Source organism: Canis lupus, chromosome 23, assembly GCF_011100685.1.
Source record: "Canis lupus familiaris isolate Mischka breed German Shepherd chromosome 23, alternate assembly UU_Cfam_GSD_1.0, whole genome shotgun sequence".
Classification (NCBI taxonomy): Eukaryota; Metazoa; Chordata; class Mammalia; order Carnivora; family Canidae; genus Canis; species Canis lupus.
This window is the reverse complement of record NC_049244.1, coordinates 13,963,430-13,986,470: the sequence shown is the minus strand read 5'-3', so window position 1 is coordinate 13,986,470 and position 23,041 is coordinate 13,963,430. Positions and strand designations below refer to the sequence as shown.

The window sequence follows — 23,041 nt, the reverse complement described above, 5'->3', positions numbered from 1 at the left end:
ATCCTCTGCTGTCATTTCAACAGTCTTAAGGGTATCTGTATCAGGAGTAGATTCCATCTCATAAAACCTCTTTCTTTGCTTATCCATCAGAAGCAACTCCTCATCCATTCAAGTTATATCATGAAATCGCAGAAATGTACTCCCATCTTCAGGCCCCACTTCTAATTCTAGTTTTCTTGCTATTTCTATCACATCCACAGTGACTTCCTCCACCAAAATCTTGAACCCTCAGAGTCATCCGTAATAGTTGGAATCAACTTCTTCCAGACTCCTATTAATGTTGATATTTTGACTTCTTCCTATGTATCACAAATGTTATTTATGACATCTAGAATGGTAAATCCTTTCCAAAATGGTTTCAATTTACTTTGCCTAGATCCATCAGAAAAATGACTATCTATGGCAGCTATAACCTTACAAAATATATTTCTTAAATGATAAGACCTGAGAGTTGAAATTACTCCTTGATCCATGGGCTGCAGAATAGATGCTGTTAGCAGCCATGGAATCCTTAATCTTGTGCATCTCTACAGAGAGAGCTCTTGAGTGACAATGTGCATTGTCAATAAGCAGTAATATTTTGCAAGGAATCTTTTTTTCCTGAGTAGTAGGTCTCAACTGTGGGCTTCAAATATTCAGTAAACCATGTTTTAAACAGATGTTCTGTCATCCAGGATTTATTTTTCCATCTACAGAGCATAGGTAGAGTAGATTTAGCATCATACTTAAGGGCCCTTGGGTTTTTGGAATGGTCTATGAGCACTGGCCTCAGCTTCAGGTTAGCAGCTGCATTAGCCCTTAATAAGAGAGTCAGCCTGTCAAAGCTTTGAAGCCAGGCATTGGCCTCACCTCTCTAGCTTTGAAAGTCCTAGGTAGCATCTTCTTCCAATAGAAGGATATTCCACCTACATTGAGACATCCATTGTTTAGAGTAGGTCTTCTGGATAACTTGCTGAAACTTCCACATCAGCTCTCGCTGTTTCACCCTGAACTTTTATGTTATAGAGATAGTTTTTTCCCCTACACCTCATGAACCCACCTCTGCTAGCTTCAAACTTTTCTTCTGTAGCTTCCTCACCTCTCTCAGCCTTCCTAGAGTAGAGGAAAGAGAGGAGGGCCTTGCTCTGGATGAGGCTCTGGCTTAAGGGAATGTTGTGACTGGTTTGACTTTCTATCCAGACCAATAAACCTCTCTCCAGATCAGCAATAAGGCTGTTTGACTTTCTCATCATTCATGTGTTGACTAGAGTAGCACTTTTAATTTCCTTCCAGAACTTTTCTTTTTGTAGTCAAAATATGGCTGACTCTTTGGGACAAAAGGCCTACCTTTTGGCCTTTCTTGGCTTTCAAAATGTCTTCCTCACTCCTAGCTCTTGATTTAAGTTGAAATTAATCCTTTCAGATGAACACTTAGAGGGCATTTCAGGGTTCTTCCCTGGCCTTATTTCAACGTTGTCATGTCTCTAAATAGAGAGACCCGAGGAGAGGGGGAGAGATAGGAGAACTGCCAGTGGATAGAAATAGTCAGGACATAAACAACATTATTAGTAAGTTCACTGTCTTTTATGAATGTGTTCGTGGTCCCTCAAAACAATTACAATAGTAACATCAGAGATCCCTGATTATAACAAGCCATAAAAATATTGTTATATTTTATAATATGATGTTATAATATATATACTATGTTATATAATATGTTATAGAACAAGTACAGTAATAATGAAAAAGTTTGAAATATTCTGAGAATTAACCATATGTGACACAGAAACACGAAGTGACCAAATTTCAATAGTTTCCTATTGAAAAAAAGGAACTGATAAACTTGCTGGATGCAGGGGGTATACAAACCTCCAAATTGTAAAAAACATAATATTTGCAAAGTGCAATGAAGTAAAATGCAGTAAAAAAAAAAAAAATCCCTATCTACACAATGACATGATCAAATCTCAGAGATGCATTTTGCTGAGAGAAAACTGCAAGACTCAAAAAGACAATTGTGATAGAATTCCACCTGTCTGGCATTCCGGAAAAGGCAAAAAATACAGGCATGAAAGATAGATCAGTGGCTGTCAGGGGCTAAGACAAGGGTCAGGGTTGACTATAGAGGGAGCACAGGGACATCTGAGGGGTGATGGAACTGCTCTATATCTTGACTGTGGTGTAGTTGTTACGTGACTTATACACTCGTATAACTACATGCCAAAAAAGGGAACAAATTTTACTAAATGCAAATTATAACTCCGGTTTTTGAAAAAAGGTGGCTGAGAAAGAATGTCTACAAGAGAAGGAACTAGAAGAAATCAACTCACAAAGTGTGGGGATGGATCTATCTGAAGGTCACCTTTGAAAGGTGCCCTGTTGGATCTCTAACAAAGTCAGACTAAGTGACTTAAAAACTCCCACCTCCTTCCCCCAACCCTAACAGAGTTTTCAACCCACCTTCAATTGGAGAGCCTGCATGGCTATACCATTGCAATCAACATGTGCTTCCTTAATTGATAATTTAGGATCCTAAGCTTCCCCTTCTTGTCTTACCTTCCATTAGTCACCTATATAACCCCTTTTTTTTGAGGGAGAAAGTTCCCTTCTGCAATGATCTTTCTATTCCTTACCTTCCTGCTTTCTTCAACATACATGGGTTGACTTCTCACTGCCCATCAAAATCTTACTTGATCTTCACATCCCACATCAAAGCTCAGAGAGTCCACTCCTCTATGAAATCCCCCAAATCTGCCCCAATCACACACATTTATCACATGCCTGGGGACCCCCCATCTTTTTTCCGATGAAAACTTATCCTTCCAATTAGACTATAAATTCTGTTCAAAGCTGAACCTTTATCTTATTTGTCTTTATATCCCCCAGGGTCAAATATAGTGGTTTACCCATAGCTAACACTCAGTTAATATTTAATGACTGAATAAAGGCCAATTACAAAAGAAAAATAAGCTTACCAGAAAAGCAGTGTGCTCCAAAGTAAAGCAGGTCCAAAATATCTCACAAGTACAGATAAGACCAGAAAATATGCAATTATAAATATATGATCAAGAAATACCATCAGTGATTTTTGCCTTGAATACGGCTATGCTAAGTTCACAGAACACTTCGATCTATTTTCTAATAGGTTTTCCCAAATGCATGCGATCAAAAATTCAGAATAAATACCACTTCAGATTCAAAATCTTTTTGTTAAATGACATTTATTTTTGACCAACAGAATTGGAATCAAAATCCCTCCTATACATCTGCTTGTTGATCGTTCAATTTCAATATGAAAGATAATCAATGTGATAAAGGATAATTTAGCGATTATAAGAGATATACAGAGGAGAAGTTAAAGGCCCAGACTGAAGCCAGACTGCTTGGATTTTAGTGCTAGCTCTGATATTTACTAACATGGGATATTGGGCAAAGTACTTGAACTGCTTGTGCCTCACTTCTTTCCTCATCCCTAAAATCGAGTAAACATACAGCCCTTGGTTTTGTAAGAATTAAATACATGAATTCATAGGGAGTAGTCCTGAGAACATCACCTGGCACATAGAGAGTAGTTTTAGGAGTAGAAGTCATTAGTAATAATTGCAATATCAGTTTGAATCTGAACTTGAGCCTGAATTTGAAATCTAGAACCAGTAATTGGTGCCAGTCAGAAGTCAGACTTTACAATCCAAGATTTCCAGTCTAAACTCAAACCAGCTCTGGGAAGGACCCTCAGATAAATTTGAAAACTTTTCATGGTCTTTTCCACATTCTGCTAGTTGTTTTACTAGTGATAGAAAGAATGTGCCCAAGAAAATGGAGAGCAGAGTATGTTTTAGAGAGTGTATATATTAGATCATCAGATTATTGATCACCTATACTGTTATAGGGCAGAAGGTTTCATCCCTGTGCTTCATGTCCAGAAGGCCTGGGATCTCAGCCAGTTTCCCATCAAATGATGGCTTGTGAGGTTATAAGCCAAACCTTCCAGGAAAGCAGATACTGGGTGAGGGGTAGGGGGGGCATACACTTTGGTAGCTGGGATCCCCTTGAAACAAAGGTATAGAGGCAATAACAACATAAGCTTCCTATCTCCCTTACATCTAACCATCAGATTGGAAAGAATTTATCTTTTCCATTCCAAGGATTTCTAATAGATATATATATATATTTTTTTACCTTCTCACTGACATCTGTAGCCTTCAAAACCACCTCTTCCATTATTAGCCTACAGGCATCTTCAACAAATTTTTCTCCTGCTCTTGCATCTGTCGTGGGGCCATTCAGTATAACCCCATCCACAAGAACAGCACTCCTCTTACTTGGAACCATCTCGCGTTGATGAGTATCTCCTGGAAGCACACAAACAAATCATGTTTGAGATATAATCTAATTAGATCACGACAAAACACAAGGGGAAAAAATGGATCACTATCACAGCTTCAAATGGCATATCTTCTATTAATACTTCTTTGGGGCGTTGAAGCTGACAGGTTTTTTTTTATGGTTTCCAATGGCATAATAGAGTTAAGGACAGAAATTCTATTCTCCATTCCTACAGCATCTCGTTCAGCATCAGGGAGTGTGGAGCTCAAGAAAAGTAAACTCAACTCATTTTGTTCACTCTTGCAAACACCTTTGAAACACATGTACATAAAGATTGCTGTAGACACAAGCCCATGTCTATTTTGTGCACACACGCTCTTTTGTAATTTGTTAAGGATTGCCATGTATCCTCTTTGTGGGAATAAGTCATTCCTAAGGAAGAAAATATTATTGACATATCACCTCTCCTAATTTTGCATTTGAAGCCCATGTTTAAATGACCCTCTATATTAAAGACACTGCTTTGTCCCTGAGAGCCCCTCCTTCCATGTACTCAGCCACTTCCTTATGAAGGGAGAATATAAGAAAGTGAGTCGCATAATGGTTGGTGTAAACCCACACTTGATGCCCTTAAACTTTTCAAACTTGCAGTTTGGGCACAGACAGAAAGATGGAATAGAACGTTTTCAGGACTGTACAATTGCCAGGCAATGACTAAAGGTTAAAAGTCAACATGGAAATCTATATCTGAGAATAAAGGTTACTGCCTACCCAAAATAGCCCACCCCAAAAATAATTCTGGCAACTTAACCGAAATATTCCACCAATATCTGCCACAAGCTTTGATTGGATTTTATTCTCTCTCTAATCAGTCTCTCTCTCTCCTCCCTGTGAAGCGCATGTTCACTGAGTTGTGGAAATTTACAGAAACAGTTTTTAAAAACAATCCTTCAGCACCACACCCAGCACAATGCTTTATTTATACTTTTAAATCTACCTTAAATATGTTGATGGTAAATATACATTTCAAATATTTTTATACTTACCCAGGGCTCCAACACTATAGACATTTATTATGCCCTAAAGTCCTCCTTTTCCTCAAAGTACTATGTTTTGATAAAATTCTGTGCCTTTATAAACCCTTTACTTCTATTACTGGCAAACTCAAATGGTGTCCATGGAGGCAGATAAAAATGGCACAGATTCCCCAATTTGGGAAAGATGGGGTCTGCAGTGAAGGATCAATCTTTTATCCTCACCCTGAAGGCTGAACCATCCAGTGCTCCAATGATGAATTTTAGTTCCAGCTTTCACTTTTACTTATTTTTCACTTGAAAGGATGTATTCAACATGCTTTAGGGACAAATGGTGAAGCCCTGGAATTGAGCTGTACACCTAAAGGCACATTCCTCCCCCAAATTTTAGGTCCTAAAAATAAACTGGAAAAGAGGGCGATTATTCAGGGAACCCTGGTTATGTCAGTAGGCAGTGCTATTATTAGGCACACAGAAAAAGTTAGGTTTTTTTAACCTCATTAGTAGGATTTCAGGTTTTTATTGTTCAGGCAATTGCAGCCACTCTATAGCTCTCTCAGAATCTCTCTCTCTCTCTCTCTCTCTCTCTCTCACACACACACACACACACACACACTAAAAAATGTCAAACACCCACTTGCAACCAGAAAAGCAGTGAAATTGAAATTTAAGTCATCTTTGTCCCCACAGCAATCAATTTAAGAAATCCTATATTTCATGCAATTATCTATGAGAAAATACAATTTAAAAACCATAAAGAATTGGATATAGATTATGCCTTTTTTCTTGATAGATACATTCTATTTTATTGCCAGAGGCGAAAATGTGCCTCTTCCACCACCTGCCTTTTCCCAGGTTGGAAAAGACCCCTGGAGTTTGTATAGGAGGTCAAACTGATCTTTTGAGATGCATACTCAGAACTTTCAACCTAACTCACAGAGTATATGGTAGTTAATAATGAAGTCTTTCAATGGGAAGAATCTTTTATGAAGGATATATCCAGAATCTGACTGTTTTTCATTACCCCCTCTCCTGCCACCTTAGCGTAAACCACCATAAATGCTTGGATCAGTGCAGTGGCCTCCCAGTTAACATCCCTCCCCTTCCCCCAAATGGCTCTCACCCTTGCTCTGCAGGGTGTGTGGACTATGCTCAACATAGTAGCTCCTATATACCTTTGAAGAGAAAAGTCAGTTCACAAGATGACTTAAACCTTCCAATGGATCTTTAGCTCATCAAACAAAAAGTCAAAGTCATAATGAGCTCTAAGACTAAATGATCTCCTGTCTCCATCATCTATTGGACTTCAAACCTCACCTCTTCTTATTGTGCTCCAAGCTCACTGAATTTCACCAAATTTGGCCTCTTCACTATTCTTCATTCTTTCCTTAAACGTGAGCTTCTCAAAGAGGCCTTCCTTGATAACCATATTACTGTAGCACCTTCTCACCCCATCTTCTTTCTCTGTTTTATTTGACTCAAAATCAGTGACCACCAGGTGACAGATAACATATACTCATTCATTTACTTGTCTAAGTATGTGTATCTCCAATAGAGGCTTGGCTCTCTAAGAGTGTAAGCTTGCATCCATTGGTTCCACTTTTGTTTCTGTAGCACCCAGAAAGTGCCTGGCAGTTTATAGGAGCTTGATAAACATTTGTTAACCACTAAATACAAGTAGTCCTACCTAGTCCTTCAACCAACTAGTAATAATGTCCTCCTTCTCTGATATGTCATTGCCTGTTGCCTGACTTAACCTAGCAAGAGACACCTTTGGCTAGGGATGGGGTAGATGTAGAATACACTTCATACAACTCCTGGCCTAGAGAAGACACGGTAGGGACCAGAAGAAGAACCAGGGAGCAGGGGCAACAGGCAAAACTGAGTTGTGATCTATGGACTGTGAAAGATACCACTAATAGAGACCTCCCCTATTCTCTTTTATCCATACTTTGTGCGGCAGCCACTCTCTTTCCATGCTCTGTCCTTCTCTTTCTTGTAGGCTTTTGACTTCTGAAAGTCCATCAAGTCTCACCCTGTGCACCATGCTTCTAAATGTGAAAAGCAGTCAACCTCTAAACTCTCTAACTTCTGGATTTCCACCAGCTCCTCAATTCCAGGCCTTCTGATGCTCTATATAAGCTCAACTTTTGCTTTGTTTAAAGAGACGTACAGATTTCCTTTTTGAACAAACAATAAATTCAACTTCAAATAGTGTTTTGGATATTGAACAGGGGCCCTTCCTTTGACGCAGGATTAAGTGAATTAACAGAGACAAAGACAGCAATGCCTGCTACATAGTGAGCACTCAATAAATGTCATTAATATTAGCCAACTCAATAAATTTTAGTTGCCAGTAATAGGCAATCAGTAACACTTATTGAATACACAAGTGTAGAATGCCTGGATGGTTCAGTGACTGAGGATCTCCCTTCAGCTCAGGGCGTGATCCCAGAGTCCTAGGATCAAGCCCTGTATCAGGCTCCCTACAGGAGTCTGCTTATGTCTCTGCCTCTCTGTGTCTCTCATGAATAAATAATAAATAAAGTCTTTTTAAAAATGCATCAGTGCATAGAACATAAGTGAATCTCCATGTGATAGTAAGCTACCAGAGTAGAAAGTGGTCAAATAGCCGAGATAATGAACTCTAGACAAGGGGCCAGTGAGTTACCCCTTGTGGAAGAGTAGAAAGAGGGGCCACAGTGTAGGGGATTGCCTCTGTGATGAGAGCAGAACTTCCCGCCATGATGTTCCTGCCCCAAGATGGCAGTCAATAGTTCAGCCCCTACTGCATGAGCAGCTTTCCAGAGTTCAACATTTACATCAATACAAGACACATACACGCTATGTGGCAGGCTCTGTTCTTGAAGTTTTATAGATTTAACAAATTTGTTTGTCACAAAAACTCCAGTGACTCAGTGTTATAGCTGAGGAAACTAAGACAGGGTTGAACTGGCTTGCCCAATGTCACGAAGCTAGTAGGTAGTGAAACCAGAGTAAATAACATTGAAGTTCTATGAAAGAGCAGTAAGATGCTGCTTTGCAAGCATCTACAGTTTGTAAGGCTATATTAGGGAGGTAATAATGAAAGCAAGATGAAGTAGAGTCAGTTCCTGTCCTTGTAATGGACAGCCTCAGAGTACGGAATGACCACACACTACAAGATAGTAGGTGCCAAGTGCTATGAGAAGGACACTAAAGAGAAGTTTTGTTTTGAACATAAACAGTGCAGACATTTGAGGTTAAGGCTTAGGGTTATAGGAGAAATTAAGGTATAAGAGGAAACTTTTCAATTAGAGGATTTGTCTTCTCTTTGAATATCTGCAGTAATTAATAATAATTTTAAAACTTTGTCACTTAAAGTACCACTCCACTGACAGCTGGAATGGTCACAAACATTTTTCTTATAGTGACTTCAAATATGCATCATGTCATTTCCACAGGCTTTTGCAGTAAGTAGGTAGACAAAGTGAGTCTCATTTATCTTCCATAGAACTCTAAGCCAAATATAGAATGACTTCTATCACTCTCCTCTCTCTCCCTCTCTCTCTCTCTCTCTCTCTGTCTCTCTGTCTCTCTCTCTCTCTCTCTCTCTCTCTCTCTCTTTGCTAGTTAACTGCTCCAGTTAGTTCATTTGTGTCTGAGTAACCCATGGTCACTAGTCTGGGTCAGTTTATTTCTATCTTATAAAATGAGGCCTAGTACAAAACTCCAGGTGTGGTATCCCCAGCACTAAATAGAATGAATTCATATCTCCCGTGCTCTGGTCACCATGATTCCATTAACAAGGTTTCCATTAGCACCCCAGTTTGTCACAAAGCTTAAGCTTTGAAATCAGGTAGATCCTGGCCCAAATTCTAATTGTGTTTCTGTTACTTCATCCATGTTATTTAATTTCCATTTGATTTGGATTTCTTACCTGACAAAGGGGGAAAATAGCCATGTCCATTTTATTGAGTCATTGGAAGGGTTAAATGTGGCAAAGCATGCAAGCTGCTGAGCAAAGTGCCAGGAAGGGAGTAAAGTGAACAATAAGTAGTAACTATTAATGTGACTGAGTCTACATGAACTCTCTTTTGGCACCCACATTACATTGTTGGCTCACGTAAAGGCTAGAATTAATAGCCTTAGGTCTTTGTCAGAAAGTTTGCCAGGTAGAGGCAAGTGTCCCATCCAAGACTTTAATTGTTAAGAAAAAAATTAGCCATAGAAAAATAATCCTTGCTGCAAACGATAGGAAGGAGGAACAATAAAAAAAAAAAAAATGAATCCAGGCATCTAGGTGGGAACCAAGGAACTCTTCAGAAAACTTGTGCAAAGGACATTGAGGACCAAGGGAGTTCTGAGGGTCAGGACCTGGTAAGCCCAGCAAGTCAGTCCAAGATAGGCATGAGAATCAAAGCCTGAAAAAGAGGATAGCATTAATTAATAAATTAAAAAAGGACTACTATGTGCCAAGCACCCAACCTGATGCCTGGGGATATAGACATAAACAACACAGAGTGTCTGTTCTCAATTTGCTAAACATCCAGAAAGAGAATAATTAGGGAAATAGAGTGAGAGAAAATACAGTTGAAAGTTGAGGAGACACTCCTCTGTTCTGAAGTTTTCTATGTCAGATGTCTCATCTAACCTCAAAAGAGTGGATACCTAATTTAGTTTATAATACCTGGCTAGTACTCCAGGCTCTTAAATTGTTTGCATCCCTTTCAAATTTCACACCATTTTTAAGCCATTTTGCTACTCAAAACAACATATCAATGAGAGGGTAACTTTGTTACCCTTTGTTGTCTATAGGACAACCTACAAGGAAGAAGACTATAAGAAATAAACAAAGAGTAAGAAATAGGGATCCCTGGGTGGCGCAGTGGTTTAGCGCCTGCCTTTGGCCCAGGGCGCGATCCTGGAGATCCGGGATCGAATTCCACGTCAGGCTCCCGGTGCATGGAGCCTGCTTCTCCCCCTCTGCCTGTGTCTCTGCCTGTGTCTCTGCCTCTCTCTCTCTCTCTCACTGTGTGCCTATCATAAAAAAAAAAAAAAGAAATAATAACAATACATAGCAGTGGCAGAAAAACCTCTGAAGATTTGGATAATAGTAACAAATGCAGGGATTTAGATTCTGAATCTACCTCTGTGATTCTGTAGAATCAAAAAGGTTAGTTAGAGATTGAATAATTCCCATGGTGCAACCCACTTGTAGGAGTAAAAGGCAAAACTATGCTTCAATTTTAGTCAGCTAAAGATGGGTATACATTGGCAAAAGGAAAAGGAAGGAAGGAAGGAAGGAAGGAAGGAAGGAGGGAAGGAGGGAAGGAGGGAAGGAAGGAAGGAAGGAAGGAAGGAAGGAAGGAAGAGAAAGAAAAGGAAGAGGGAAAGAAAGGAAGAGAGGGAGAAAGAAAAAGAAAGGAAGAAAGGAAAAGAACATTTATATCATTGGTTAAGTCATATTTGAGGAATAAGTTCTCCTTAGTTGAAATCCACAGTGAGTTGCTACTTCTTCTATTTATACTTTCTGAAGTATTTATTGAATACGGTGTGCAAAACATTGGGATGGGCACTGTGGAGACTCAAAGATGAATCAGACACATAGCTGGTGACCTCAAAATCTAATAAGGAAAATTATACACGTTTATGAATACCTGGAATCCCACCCATCCCGTGTTCTATAAAGCATGATGCTTGTGGGCAGAGAAAACACACTGAAACTCCAGAGAAGAGCTTCTGCATGTGAGAAGCAGAAAGTCCTCCTGGACTTGATGGTAGTTAGGACGGCCTTTCATTCAACTATTCAGTAAATATTAATTTAGTGCCTGTCATGTTCTGGATGAACAAGAAGACACAAATTTACATTTACTTGGGGTAGATGGAAGATGTAGTGAATAAAAAGGCAAATGGATAGCTAATTAAAATAATTACAGACCTTAATAAATGCTCTAAAGGAAATTAACTGAATAACTCAATAGAATAAGAAGGAGCTATTTTAGATCCGGTCATGGGGAACCGGATCTCTTCCTATTTCTGAGGAAGAGATGTTTGTATTGACATGTGAAAAAGGAAAAGGAGCCAGATGCAAAAAGAGGTGTAAAGAGAATAGCCTAGAAGGAAGGAACAGAAAATGCAAATAATCTATAAATCGGCCTCTGAAAGAAATAGAAAAAGATCCTACAGCCTAAGTGTGAGGAAAAAGGAAGGAATAAACTGAGCTTTGGAAAGACTGATAGGAGGCAGACCAGGTAAGGGATTTTATTCTAAAAGCAACCGGAATCCATTTAAAGGTTTTAAACAGAGGATCAGGGCCCTGGGTGACTCAGTCAATTAAGTATTTGCCTTTAGCTCAGGTTTTGATCCCAGGATCCTGGGATGGAGTTCTGCATTGTGCTCCCTGATCGACCGGGAGTCTGTTTCTCCCTCTGCCCCCTCCCCCCAGCTTGTGCTCCTTCTCTCTCTCTTTCTCTCTCTCTCAAAAATAAATAAAATATTTTTAAAAATTATAAACAGAGGAGCAACATGATCTAATTTACATTTATAAACGATTACTTTCGTTCTATGCAGAGGCACATATGGAAATAGAGAGATTATGGAGGAAGCTCCCTGGAAGTCCAGGCAACAGATACGGTGGCTTTGATGTGGAGGTAACAGTGGTGATGTAGCAACGTTGTGCAATATGGGAGACATTTTAGTGGTAAAGCCAAGAGAACTTGCTAGTGGATTGGATGTAAGGGGTCAAGAAAACAAGGGATCACCTCATCTAGGGTGAGTCTTGGGTTTGGCATCTAGCCACCAGGTAAATGGTGGAACCCTACCATGATATGGGGACCACTGGAAAAACCACAGGTTAAGCAAGAGTACGGTGGGGTGACTGTGGATAATCAAGACTTCTGACTGATTAGTAGGAATTGGTTATCATGGAGTAGAAACAAAGGTCATGGTCAAACATTCATGATAAAAAAGTAGCATGAACTAGGCAAAGAAATGAAGGTGTAGGTTGGTGCCCAGGAATTCTCGAGAATTTGTTTGTTCAAGAGGCAGGGTCTGTAGAGGGGAGAAGTGAGTGTTAGGAGGGCACAACTGTATCAGCCCAGGCTACTCTGCTGCTCAGAAAAGCATTGTGAATGTCAAATGGTATAAGAAGAGAGCTTTAGAAAGATTTAGGGGGTATAGATGTAGAGGTCAGATGGGAGATCAAAAGTTAGAGGTGGGGAGATATGATGGCAAAAATCCGGGTTAGGGAGAGGGAGGACATGAACTAGATAGTGAACAGGATGGTAGCTTTATATTTATTTAATATCTCCTCTACAAGTGTTTTGCTGCAAACTTGAAGTCAGGAATTCCATGTCTTTCTAATGAGCTCTAGAGCTGTCCAAAGATAGGATAGTTTCCCATTCTCCAGCAAGTCTATGTTCTAATGATCTTTGGATGAAAAGGTGACAGAAGAAGACAGGAAAAAAATCATTTGTGCATCCATGCATCATCTCCTAATTGCAAAGCATTGTGGAACATATAACATTTCTTGGAGGTGACATACTCCTATCACCCAGGATTTTGTTTTATGAGATCCCGTGTCTCAGAATCCAGGATGCTAGTCAAATGATACAATTTACAAATACTTTCTCTTATTCGTTGCGTTACCCTTTCATTTTGTTGATGGTTTCCTTTGCTGTGCAGAAGCTTTTCAGTATGATCCAGTCCCACCGATTTATATTTGGTTTTGTTGCTCTTGATTTTTGGTTTCAGATCATTTAAAAAATCATCTCCAAGACTTATGTCTAGGAGCTTACTGCCTTTGTTTTCTTCTAGGAGTTTTATGGTTTCAGCCTTATGTTCAAATTTTTAATCCATTTTGAGTTAATTTCTATGTATGGTATAAGATAGTCGTTGAGTTTCATTCTTTTGCATGTGATTATACAGTTTTAGTTTTCTCAACACCATTTATTAAAGAGACCGTCTTTTCCCTCATTGCATATTCTTGGCTCCTTTGTCATAAACTAATTGACCATATATGTGTGGGTTTTTTTCTGGGCTGTATTCTGTTCCATTGATCTATATGTCTGTTTTAATGCCAATAGCATATTGTTTTGATTACTATAGTTTTGTATTATAGCTTGAAATCATGGAGCATGATGCCTCCAGCTTTGTTCCTTTTTCTCAAAATTGCTTTCACTTTTTGGACTTTGTGTGTGCATCTGTGTGTGTGCACACACTTGTGGTTCCATACAAATTTTGGGACTATTTGTTCTATTTGGAAATCTGCCATTGGAATTTTGATGGTGATTTCATCAAATCTGTACATTGTTTTGGGTAGTATGGGCATTTTAATGATATTAATTCTTCCAATCCATGAACATGGAATATCTTTCCATTTATTTGTGTTTTCTTCCATTTTTTTCCATAATGTCTTATAGTTTTCAATATAAGTTTTCTTATAGCTTTTCACTTGCTTGGTTAAATTTATCCCTAGGTATTCTATTCTTTTTTGATGAAATTGTAAATGGAATTATTTTATTTCTCCTTCTGATAGTTCATTAATGTATAGAAATACAACAGATTTTTGTATATGATTTTGTATCCTGCAACTTTACCAAATTCGTTATTAGTTCTAACAACTTTTTGATGGAGTCCTTAGGGTTTTATATTTATAATATTATATCATCTGTAAATAGTGACAGTTTTACTTCTTTTTCAATTTGGATGTCTTTAATTTCTTTTTCCTGTCTAATTGCTCTGGGTATGAATTCTAAAACTGTTTAATAAAAGCAATGAGAGAGGGATCTCTGGGTGGCACAGCGGTTTAGCACCTGCCTTTGGCGCAGGGCGCGATCCTGGAGACCCCGGATCAAATCCCACATTGGGCTCCCGGTGCATGGAGCCTGCTTCTCCCTCTGCCTGTGTCTCTGCCTCTCTCGCTCTCTCTGTGTGACTATCATAAATAAATAAAAATTTAAAAAAATAAAAAAATAAAAAAATAAAAGCTATGAGAGGGGGCCTCTTTGTCTGGTTCTTGATCTTAGAAGAAAGGCTTTCTACCACTGAAGATGACATTAACTATGGGCTTGTCATTTATGGCTTTTGTGATGTTTAGGTATATGACCTTTATACACACTTGATATTAGATATCAAGGCCAGGAATATGGTAACCTTGCGATATTTTCAAGAGAGTAGGTTTTCTAGAGCCATTTATTTCTATTGCCTGAGTAACTATTATGTGATAAGCTGCTATTGTATGCTTAGCTTGTCATATTGATAAGCAGCTCTTGAAACCCCACCCACCCACCATCCCACTTCTAAATATTATGAACTTTTCATATGGGTACAACTTCACATTGCAAGGACCTGAATGTAGTCAGGCTCTATAAGAAAACTGAATTTGTCTTACCCACATAGTAAATTTCAGCCCCATGGTTCAGCCTCAGGCTGGAGAACTTGGCTATGGAAGATTCACTTTCATTTGGCTCAGCAGGTGCTACTGCACCAAGGCACAATGTATTCCCCAGGAACTGTACTCACTGTGTGTCCCTTCATTAGTCATTTCCACGCTAGTCATCACAGTTTTTGTTATTATTTTTTTCCTGTGCCATCTTGGCTCCTTGTCCTGACTCTTCATCTTACTTCTTGTACACATTTATTTGTGAAACATCAGATTTAACTCATTGCTGCATCAGTGACTTCTGTGTTTTTTGAGATAAGGCTGAATTAGGGAGAATACCCATTTTTAGTTAGTTTGTTTGCTTAGAGCATTTTGGGGCTAACCAACATCCCAAATGGAACCAGCCTTCCCCCACCAGACAGTCTTGTGATGATTGTCAATTAAAGTTATGCTCTTTTCTGGCTATCTCTAAGTACCAAGTATTTCAGATCTCCAGAGTTGCCTTGGCTCCTGTCTTTTCAAAGGCCTAATTATTTATCTCTCTCTCCAATTCTGTGAGTTCCCATATTCTTTCAATAAACTCCCCCTAAAAATAAGCAAGAGTCATTCAATCTTCTGTGCAACCAGAGAGCCATAACTCATACTCTGAATAACTTAGCTTCTATAGCCAATTCCAAGTAAGGAAAGTTAAAACCAACCAGACAGACCATACTCAGTATACTCTCTGGACCTTCAGAATCCCCCATCTATTTGTATTGTTCTCTGAAACTTGGAGATCTCCCAATTACTGTCAGAAAATAATTTGGTGTTTTTTTCTCTTTGAAAACATATTATTCTTAAGTACAAATCTGGATGGTTGAGGTCAATGGGTAGAGTACTGTCTTAGCAAAAAGAGTTTAGTACAAAACTGCCAAAAAGATATATATTGCAAGCCACGGATGAAGCCACTTGCGTGATTTTATCTTTTCTAGTAGCAGATGCCACAACAGACTTATAAAATAATAACAGGAGTTAACATTAATTGGATATTTATAATAGATCAGGTACTGAGCTAGGCACCTTGTACAAATTACTTCATTTAATCCTCATAATAACCCTCTGAGGAAAATATATTTATTAACTCCATTTTACAGATAGAGTAACTGAGGACAGAGAAATTAAGAAAACTGCCTAAATTAGAGAGCTAGTAAGTGGTAGAGGCAGAATTCAAAGACAGATACCCTGAGTTCAGACATCATGTTGCTAATTACCACATTCTAACTTTTTTCAAAAAAAGGCAAACAAGAAGATACTGCTTCTGTGTCTCATCAACCATACTAAACTATTTGGACATATATTTTGTACTCCTAAAGCAATAAGCAATTATCTTGGAACTATGCATTAAATTGCAATGTGCTGCAATTTAATATATAGTTTTAAAACCAATTTGCTCAAGTGTTGACTTCAGAATTTTAAATGTATTCCATTTAACCAGCAATTTAAATGAAAATTTAAATAAATGCTATAAATGGGTGCCTCATTTGCATGATCTGTTGATTAACTCTGATATGAAGCTCATCTGTGCCCAGAGTTCTGCCTCCTAGCCCAGGCCTTTGACAGATCATCTTCTAGATGAGTAGAGGACAGCTATTCTCATCTCTTTAGCACCTCAACACACATGTTGTGACACTCACACGAGGCCAACCTCAAATGCAGAAAACTGCACTTACCAAAACTCTTTTATTGAGTCTATTCCATGTGATTGTGAGGAATATACTGAGAAGCTGCTTAGAAAGGCAGTAAGACCCTTCCAAGGAGCATTTTAAGGTAAAAATAGATGGTCTAAACTGCCTTCTATGAGGAAAGACTCTGTCACCTGCAGGACAAATGCATTGCTGAGTGAAGTATGCAAATTTAGGGACAGAGATGAACTATTCAGTGAAATATGAAAGAAGGTGAGTCTGCCACCAGCATCTTCCTTCTCATCCTTTATGCTACACAGAATCAGCCTTGCCCCCATATAAAATTAGAGCAAATATTATAAAAATTTTAACCTATCTAAGAGCCAACACAGTCACATAAGCTACTATAGATGGTACCCATGAAGTGCCAAATGTGGTTGCTCTCGGGGATGCACATACATCTCATTGCTACTCTGATGTTGATAAATGAAGTACAGAACACAGCATAAGAGAACATAAAGGCATTGGTATGGGTTAATCTATAGCTGAGACCCACTGAGGCATGAGTTTCTATCCATCTAGAATATGGGCCAAGGTTGGTTTGCTGCCAGTTTTGTGTAGGAACATGGGATCTTGGAGCTTGACAGTCACTTACAGATAACTTAGCAAATGTCCTAATTTTGAATTTAAGAAAAGTGAGATTTTTGTGGCACACAGATTGTTTGATGGTCATGTGCTCTCTTCTAAAGAGCCTCTAAGAGCTGTCCATACATCATCTTTCATAAGCATCTGGAACTTATTTCATATAATAGTAGCTAGGATTTATTTAGGACTTACTACATGCCAGGTTTTTGGTGAGTCCTTTACAAATAGTAGCATATTTATCCCACACAGCAATCCTGTGAAGATACAAACAACTAAAACTCACTCTGGTTAAGTTAAATCTAAAAATGATTTATTGGGAGGATGGTATCAGTTAGCTATAGTTATGTAACAAATGACCCCAAAACATAGTAGTTTAAAACAACAATGATATATCGTTTCTCATGATTCTGTGGCTTGGCTGAGTGACTCTGCTGGTCTTGCCTGGGCTCACTCACACAACTGCATTAGCTTGTGCATTGGCTGGGAGCTGAACTCATCTGGAAATATTGGGAAAGCTGGACCTTTCTCTCCACAAAGGCTTTCATTTCCAAAGAGATTAGACTGATCTTCCTCTCAAGGTGACAGCAGGTTTGAAGACAGTGAAGGCAAAAGCTGCAAAGTCTCTTGAGGCCTTGGACTGTATGCCACATAACATCACCTCTGCCACACTCTGTTGATCAAAGCAAGTCACAAAAACCGTTGGATTCAAAGAAAGAAAAAAAGCCCACCTCTTAAGGGCAGAAAACATTGTCATGTTGCAAAGTGGTATGCATACTAGGAAGGAATAAAGGAATTTGAAGCCATTTTTTTCCTAATATACTAGAGTTCACCCTCTTACTAAAAATTATTCATATTTCTTCCACCTACAAGATATGCTTATTCCCATCTCCAAATTTTCCCAAATCTCATCCTGTTACAGAAACAGACTTGTAGTCCAGGATCTCATGATTTGTATCAGGTCTACAAGCATATAAGGCAGTTCAGTTGCAGCTGCTCTTGGTTCAGGGACCCATAAAAACTAAAAACACAAAGTATCAGACACCACACTCAACATAAAATAGTGAGGACAGGATTACTGCCATAGACATTCCCAGGAAAGAATGGAAGACACAGGGCCAGTCACTGGTCCACAGCAGTTCTGAAACCTAGCCAAGGACACATTGAACATATTAAATGGGGTCTGCTTCTGCCCTCTGGATGGTTCCTAATCCATTTTTCTTTGTGACTCTTGGGTCTACATTCAGAAGTGAAGCAGTGACCCAGCCTCTCTGACCGTCTTTGATGTCAGATATGGTGATGAGTACTTGCAGACATGCCAGCATATATCAGCTTGTCCTTGTCTCTTCTCTCAACTGAATTTGTGGTTCTTGATTCTCAAAGATGAAAGCTAATCAGAGAAAGAGGTTTCTTTCTCCAGCTCTGCTCTTGGTCACACTTTGGCAACTGTACCTGCCTGCATTCCCAGATTCCTCTATAAGCTCCAAATGTCCCATTCTTGCCGGTACTTCAGAAGACTAGTTAGTGACTTTTCTCTGATTTCCAATTCCTCTTTATGGAAGTTTCCTTCCTCAGCCTCTCCCATAATTATATAAGGCTTAATTTGTATGATAAATACCTTCTTCCAGAATACTCCTTACATTATAATATGTTATTGCATTTCATCTTTACCACAGCTGTACAGGTTATATACACATCCATTTTACAGATGAGGACACTGAGGCCCACATAAGTTAGGTAACTTGCCCATAGCTACATAGCCAAAAGGTGTCAGAGCTCAAATTTGAACTCAGGTCTATCTGATTCCTGAGACTATGCAAGCAACTCCTATTCTCCATATACTGGGAGAAGAGGGATGAGGACAGTAGTGCACTAGTAAGCTGGTTTCTTATTGGTAGCACTTGTTGATTTTTATGGTGTAAAAGTTCCTAATGGCCTAATTTCAAGATACTAACAGTTTAATAATTGGCTTACAACATTTCTGAATATGTAACACTCTCATGAGCTGGTATGAAGTGGTTTTGGCACACCCCGGGGTAGGGAGCTAGGGAAACAAAAGTCCTTCAGTAAGAAAATGTAGTAATAGTTAACAAAAATGGAGTAGAGCAGTTTTTCACGTGTGTATCTGTACTCAAGCCATCTGATGCCCAAGTCAATCATTTGCATTTCTCTCCCTGAAGCCTTTCTATTTTGGCAAAACCTTCTCTGCCCATTTATGTGGCAAGCGTGAAGCTCCAAAAAATTAATAGTTGCCTCTCAGTATCCCTCAACCAATCACTGATAGAAATTAATGTATAAATATTCAGCTCTTTTGTCTTTTATATGGGATAACTCTGAGGTGTCTATTCTTCACTAATAACCTGAGTTCTCCAGCAGAATTAAGCTTCAATTACCCATAGTGATACCTTGCTTTATAATATATTCTACATTAGCTATCTCTGAAACCACCTTCCAAAATAACTAATTATGCTCTAATCCTTGACTTATGGTCTACTTCTGGAAAACCCAAATCAAGACAAATATTTACCATTTTTGAATGCCTGTGGCCCAGACAGACACTGTATTAGACACTTACATGTTTTTACACAGCTTTTTATGACACCTCATGCAATGAGTATCATTCCCATTTCCATAAATATGAAAATGAGGATCAGAGAAGTTAATTAACTTTGTGGAGGTCACATAGCTGGTATAATAAATAGTAGTGCTGATATTCAAACTATGATTGATTGCAATGTCTCTTCTTTTTTCACTAAACCATGCGGCCTCTCTAACACGTGAAACAATAAGAGAACAATTAACTGCTAAACTGACATATTGTATTGAACACTTCTGGGCAAAACTGTCATCATATGTATGTTCCACACTTACTTTCTGAAATTCTCTTTTGTTGTGCCATCAACTTGAAAAATAAGGCCACCGACAAATATTAGGAAATTCAATTTTTCATAGATTTTCTTTCTCCTCTATCAGTGCTTCACACAAATTAGGTACTGAAATAAAACTGAGCTGATGGCATAACAGAATATACCATGATGAAAATGCATATGAAGAAAATATGTTCCTTGGATGTATTTTTTGGTCTGCATAGCATTTGAAAGAACAGATAAGATATGTCATAAAATACCAACTAAGTCTCTATTGATTTTGAAAGTCGATGCAGAGCATTAGGAGATCAAACAACACAACATCCAGAGTGCTGAATTGAGAATAGTCTTATCAGCAAGAAACTCAAACAAAAGGAGGACTTAGCAATATATTTAATAGGCAAAAATTGGAGTGTGGAAATTCAAAATTTGTCAGTGCTGCAGCGAAATCACCAAAACAGATTTTAATATTTAACAATGGCCTGCTGACATCCAGTAATTTAGATAGTTGCTCTGTAATATTTCCCATTAAGAAGCTCCCAAATACTGAAATTCTTAGCACTACACCTCAGATGCTGGTGGAAACAAACGTAAAATTTAACTCTGATTTGATAGTATCTTACAGTGTTGATTTCTTACTTTTAATGATCTTCTCTGACAATATGTACAGAAAGAACATTTTGGAATTTGGGATGGGGGGAGTTCTAGCCCCAAGTCTAGCCCTACATAATTCTGTGACTGCTAGTAGAACTTTACTCTGGTTAAATGATGCTCTACAAGATGTCTTGCCACTCCACGTGTCAATGATTCTATGGCTAGAACCATTTTTCAGTTAGAATCCTATTCATGTAATGAACACAAATCACATCCCAGCATTTCTTTTTTTTTTAAGATTTTATTTATTTATTCATGAAAGACACACAGAGAGAGGCAGAGACATAGGCAGAAGGAAAAGCAGGCCCCCTATAGGGAGCCTGATGTGGGACCCCATCCCAGGACCCCAGGATCACTACCTGAGCTGAAGACAAATGCTCAACCACTGAGCCACCCAGGTGCCCCATATCCCAACAATTCTATAAGAGGTCCTCATCAATGCTCTATACTACTGTGAATTCCTAAAATGTTTCTGGACTGCCATGGTGGTGGTTCCTGGGAGGAAATGATGAAGAAGGTGGTTGTTAGGGCCATGGAGATGATTTCAAACACAGCAAAGCTGTTTTATGGCAAAAGCCTCTCCATATTACATTGCCTTTAAAAGTTTGTAGGCATGAATGAATGAAGTAATACTTTAGCTTCAAATTACAATGTGACTGGACTGACATTTGATACCCATTGCTTTTCCCTCTTTAAAAAATAAATAACTTTTCTGCTAAGTATCACTTACCATGGGAGCTTCATCAGAAGACCTAAGGCCTAGCTTTGTGCATATTTACTTTTGGCAACTGCACTCCTCAAAGACAGTATCGGTGTCAAATGGTAATGGCTGAAGCAGCCAGTTTCATTTGTTTCAAGCTTATTTGTGGCATCATTACCTTTATGACACACGGTATACTAAGAAAATTTAAGTATTTTTATTCTTATCTCTAATATCTTGTCTTTCCCATGAGGCCTCATTGCTGGAAAGAGGTAACAGCATTTACCTTATTTAGTCCAATCCAGTTAAAATTGGGTCAAATATAATAAATTAAACAGTCTCTTTAGACAATGCTCAGTTTTACTGTGTAAAAATACTTGATCTCTAAGATTTCCACTTTCCCTTCCCTTCTTCTGATACTCTTCTTGATGACTTCTAGGTATATGGGTAGAAAAGCAAGTTACTCAATTTCAAGATGGTAGAAGAATGGTAAGGTCCTTGGTCCTAGCATAGTGTCCCCTGGCACCTTTGTCTCTGGACAATCTCACTTTCTACATCCTTTACCACCTAGCCATCACAGCTGAGGCATATTCATGGTCTCTTCTCCCTCACCTTGGTCAGATACTGGGGTGCTCCATGACTGAGGTGACCTTTCCTTGGCTGTTGATAATGGTATAGACTCTCTGGGCTTATGCCACATCCTTCATCACCTCCCCCATAGAGGAGGTCCATCCCATGATTTCTGCCTTCATCTTCATCAGAGAGGGACCCTTGGAAAGATCAAGAGTACTTGATCCAACCCCCTTCCTCTGAAAGAGCCACATCCACACCTTAAAAGACTAAATCCAGGGATCCCTGGGTGGCGCAGCGGTTTGGCGCCTGCCTTTGGCCCAGGGCGCGATCCTGGAGACCCGGGATCGAATCCCACGTCGGGCTCCCGGTGCATGGAGCCTGCTTCTCCCTCTGCCTGTGTCTCTGCCTCTCTCTCTCTCTCTGTGTGACTATCATAAATAAATAAAAATAAAAAAAAAAGACTAAATCCAGCTTCTCTCTCCTCATCCAACTTCAATGAGCCATCCTTTTGCTTTGAAGAGATTACAAGGTGGCTTCCACCAAGAGAAGTTGGTAAAGATCTCTGTTGTTGCCTTCAATGTTTCTATAAACCTACCATATAAATGATCGATGCCTCTACCGGCGCGTGGGCTTTGAACCCAAGTAGTGAGAAATAGATACCATGTCTTTCAACACTTGTCTCCCTTGATTCAATCTCTTTTTCCCTCCCTATTATCACCTCATGTCAGGAATGGAGATTTTTCATTGACTCTTCTTACATTAAATATTCCCTTTTACATTCTAGTTTTAAAGGTGCATAAAGGTTATCTTCTTTGTACTATGGACAAACTCCACAGATTTGTCCTCTACGTCTAGTATGTCATGTTAAAGGGGGGAAATAAAAGAACTTAGAGAGTCCTATATCAAGGCAATAGCCTGACTTATGAAACTACTGTTTTCCGTTGAAATTCCTATTTTGACCACTGGAATCTAAATAGTAATTATCTTTCACTTTGTGTTCTACCTGTAAGGATCATAATCTTTCTTAAGCAGACAGCTATTTGCAGAGAAGAGCAGGTACTCAGACACAGCAAAAAAAAAAAAAAAAAAAAAAAAAAAAGAGCACGGTAATATTTTTTTTGAAATATCATATGCATAGAAGTGCTCTAAAATTGGATTGTGCTGAGAGTTGCACAATTCTGTAAATTTGCTAAAAATTGAATTGCACATTCAAACAGGTGAATTTTATGATATGTAAATCA

At 38.8% G+C, this 23,041-nt stretch overlaps 1 protein-coding gene across 4 annotated transcripts in view; it reads right to left on the bottom strand.

The window, feature by feature from the left end:
• GADL1 (glutamate decarboxylase like 1) overlaps positions 1-23,041 on the bottom strand; it is a 163,353-nt gene that overhangs the window by 130,581 nt on the left and 9,731 nt on the right. Inside the window, exons 2-5 of one of the 4 annotated variants that reach the window (XM_038570623.1) lie at positions 9,259-9,742; positions 5,565-5,744; positions 4,159-4,331; positions 2,955-2,996 (exon numbers count right to left, since the gene is read on the bottom strand). In XM_038570623.1, coding sequence (XP_038426551.1) covers positions 2,955-2,996; positions 4,159-4,311 — 195 coding nt within the window. In that variant the 5' untranslated portion in view covers positions 4,312-4,331; positions 5,565-5,744; positions 9,259-9,742. The remainder of the gene's footprint in view (positions 1-2,954; positions 2,997-4,158; positions 4,332-5,564; positions 5,745-9,258; positions 9,743-23,041) is intronic. The other 3 variants (XM_038570624.1, XM_038570621.1, XM_038570622.1) reach the window with 3 other exon arrangements.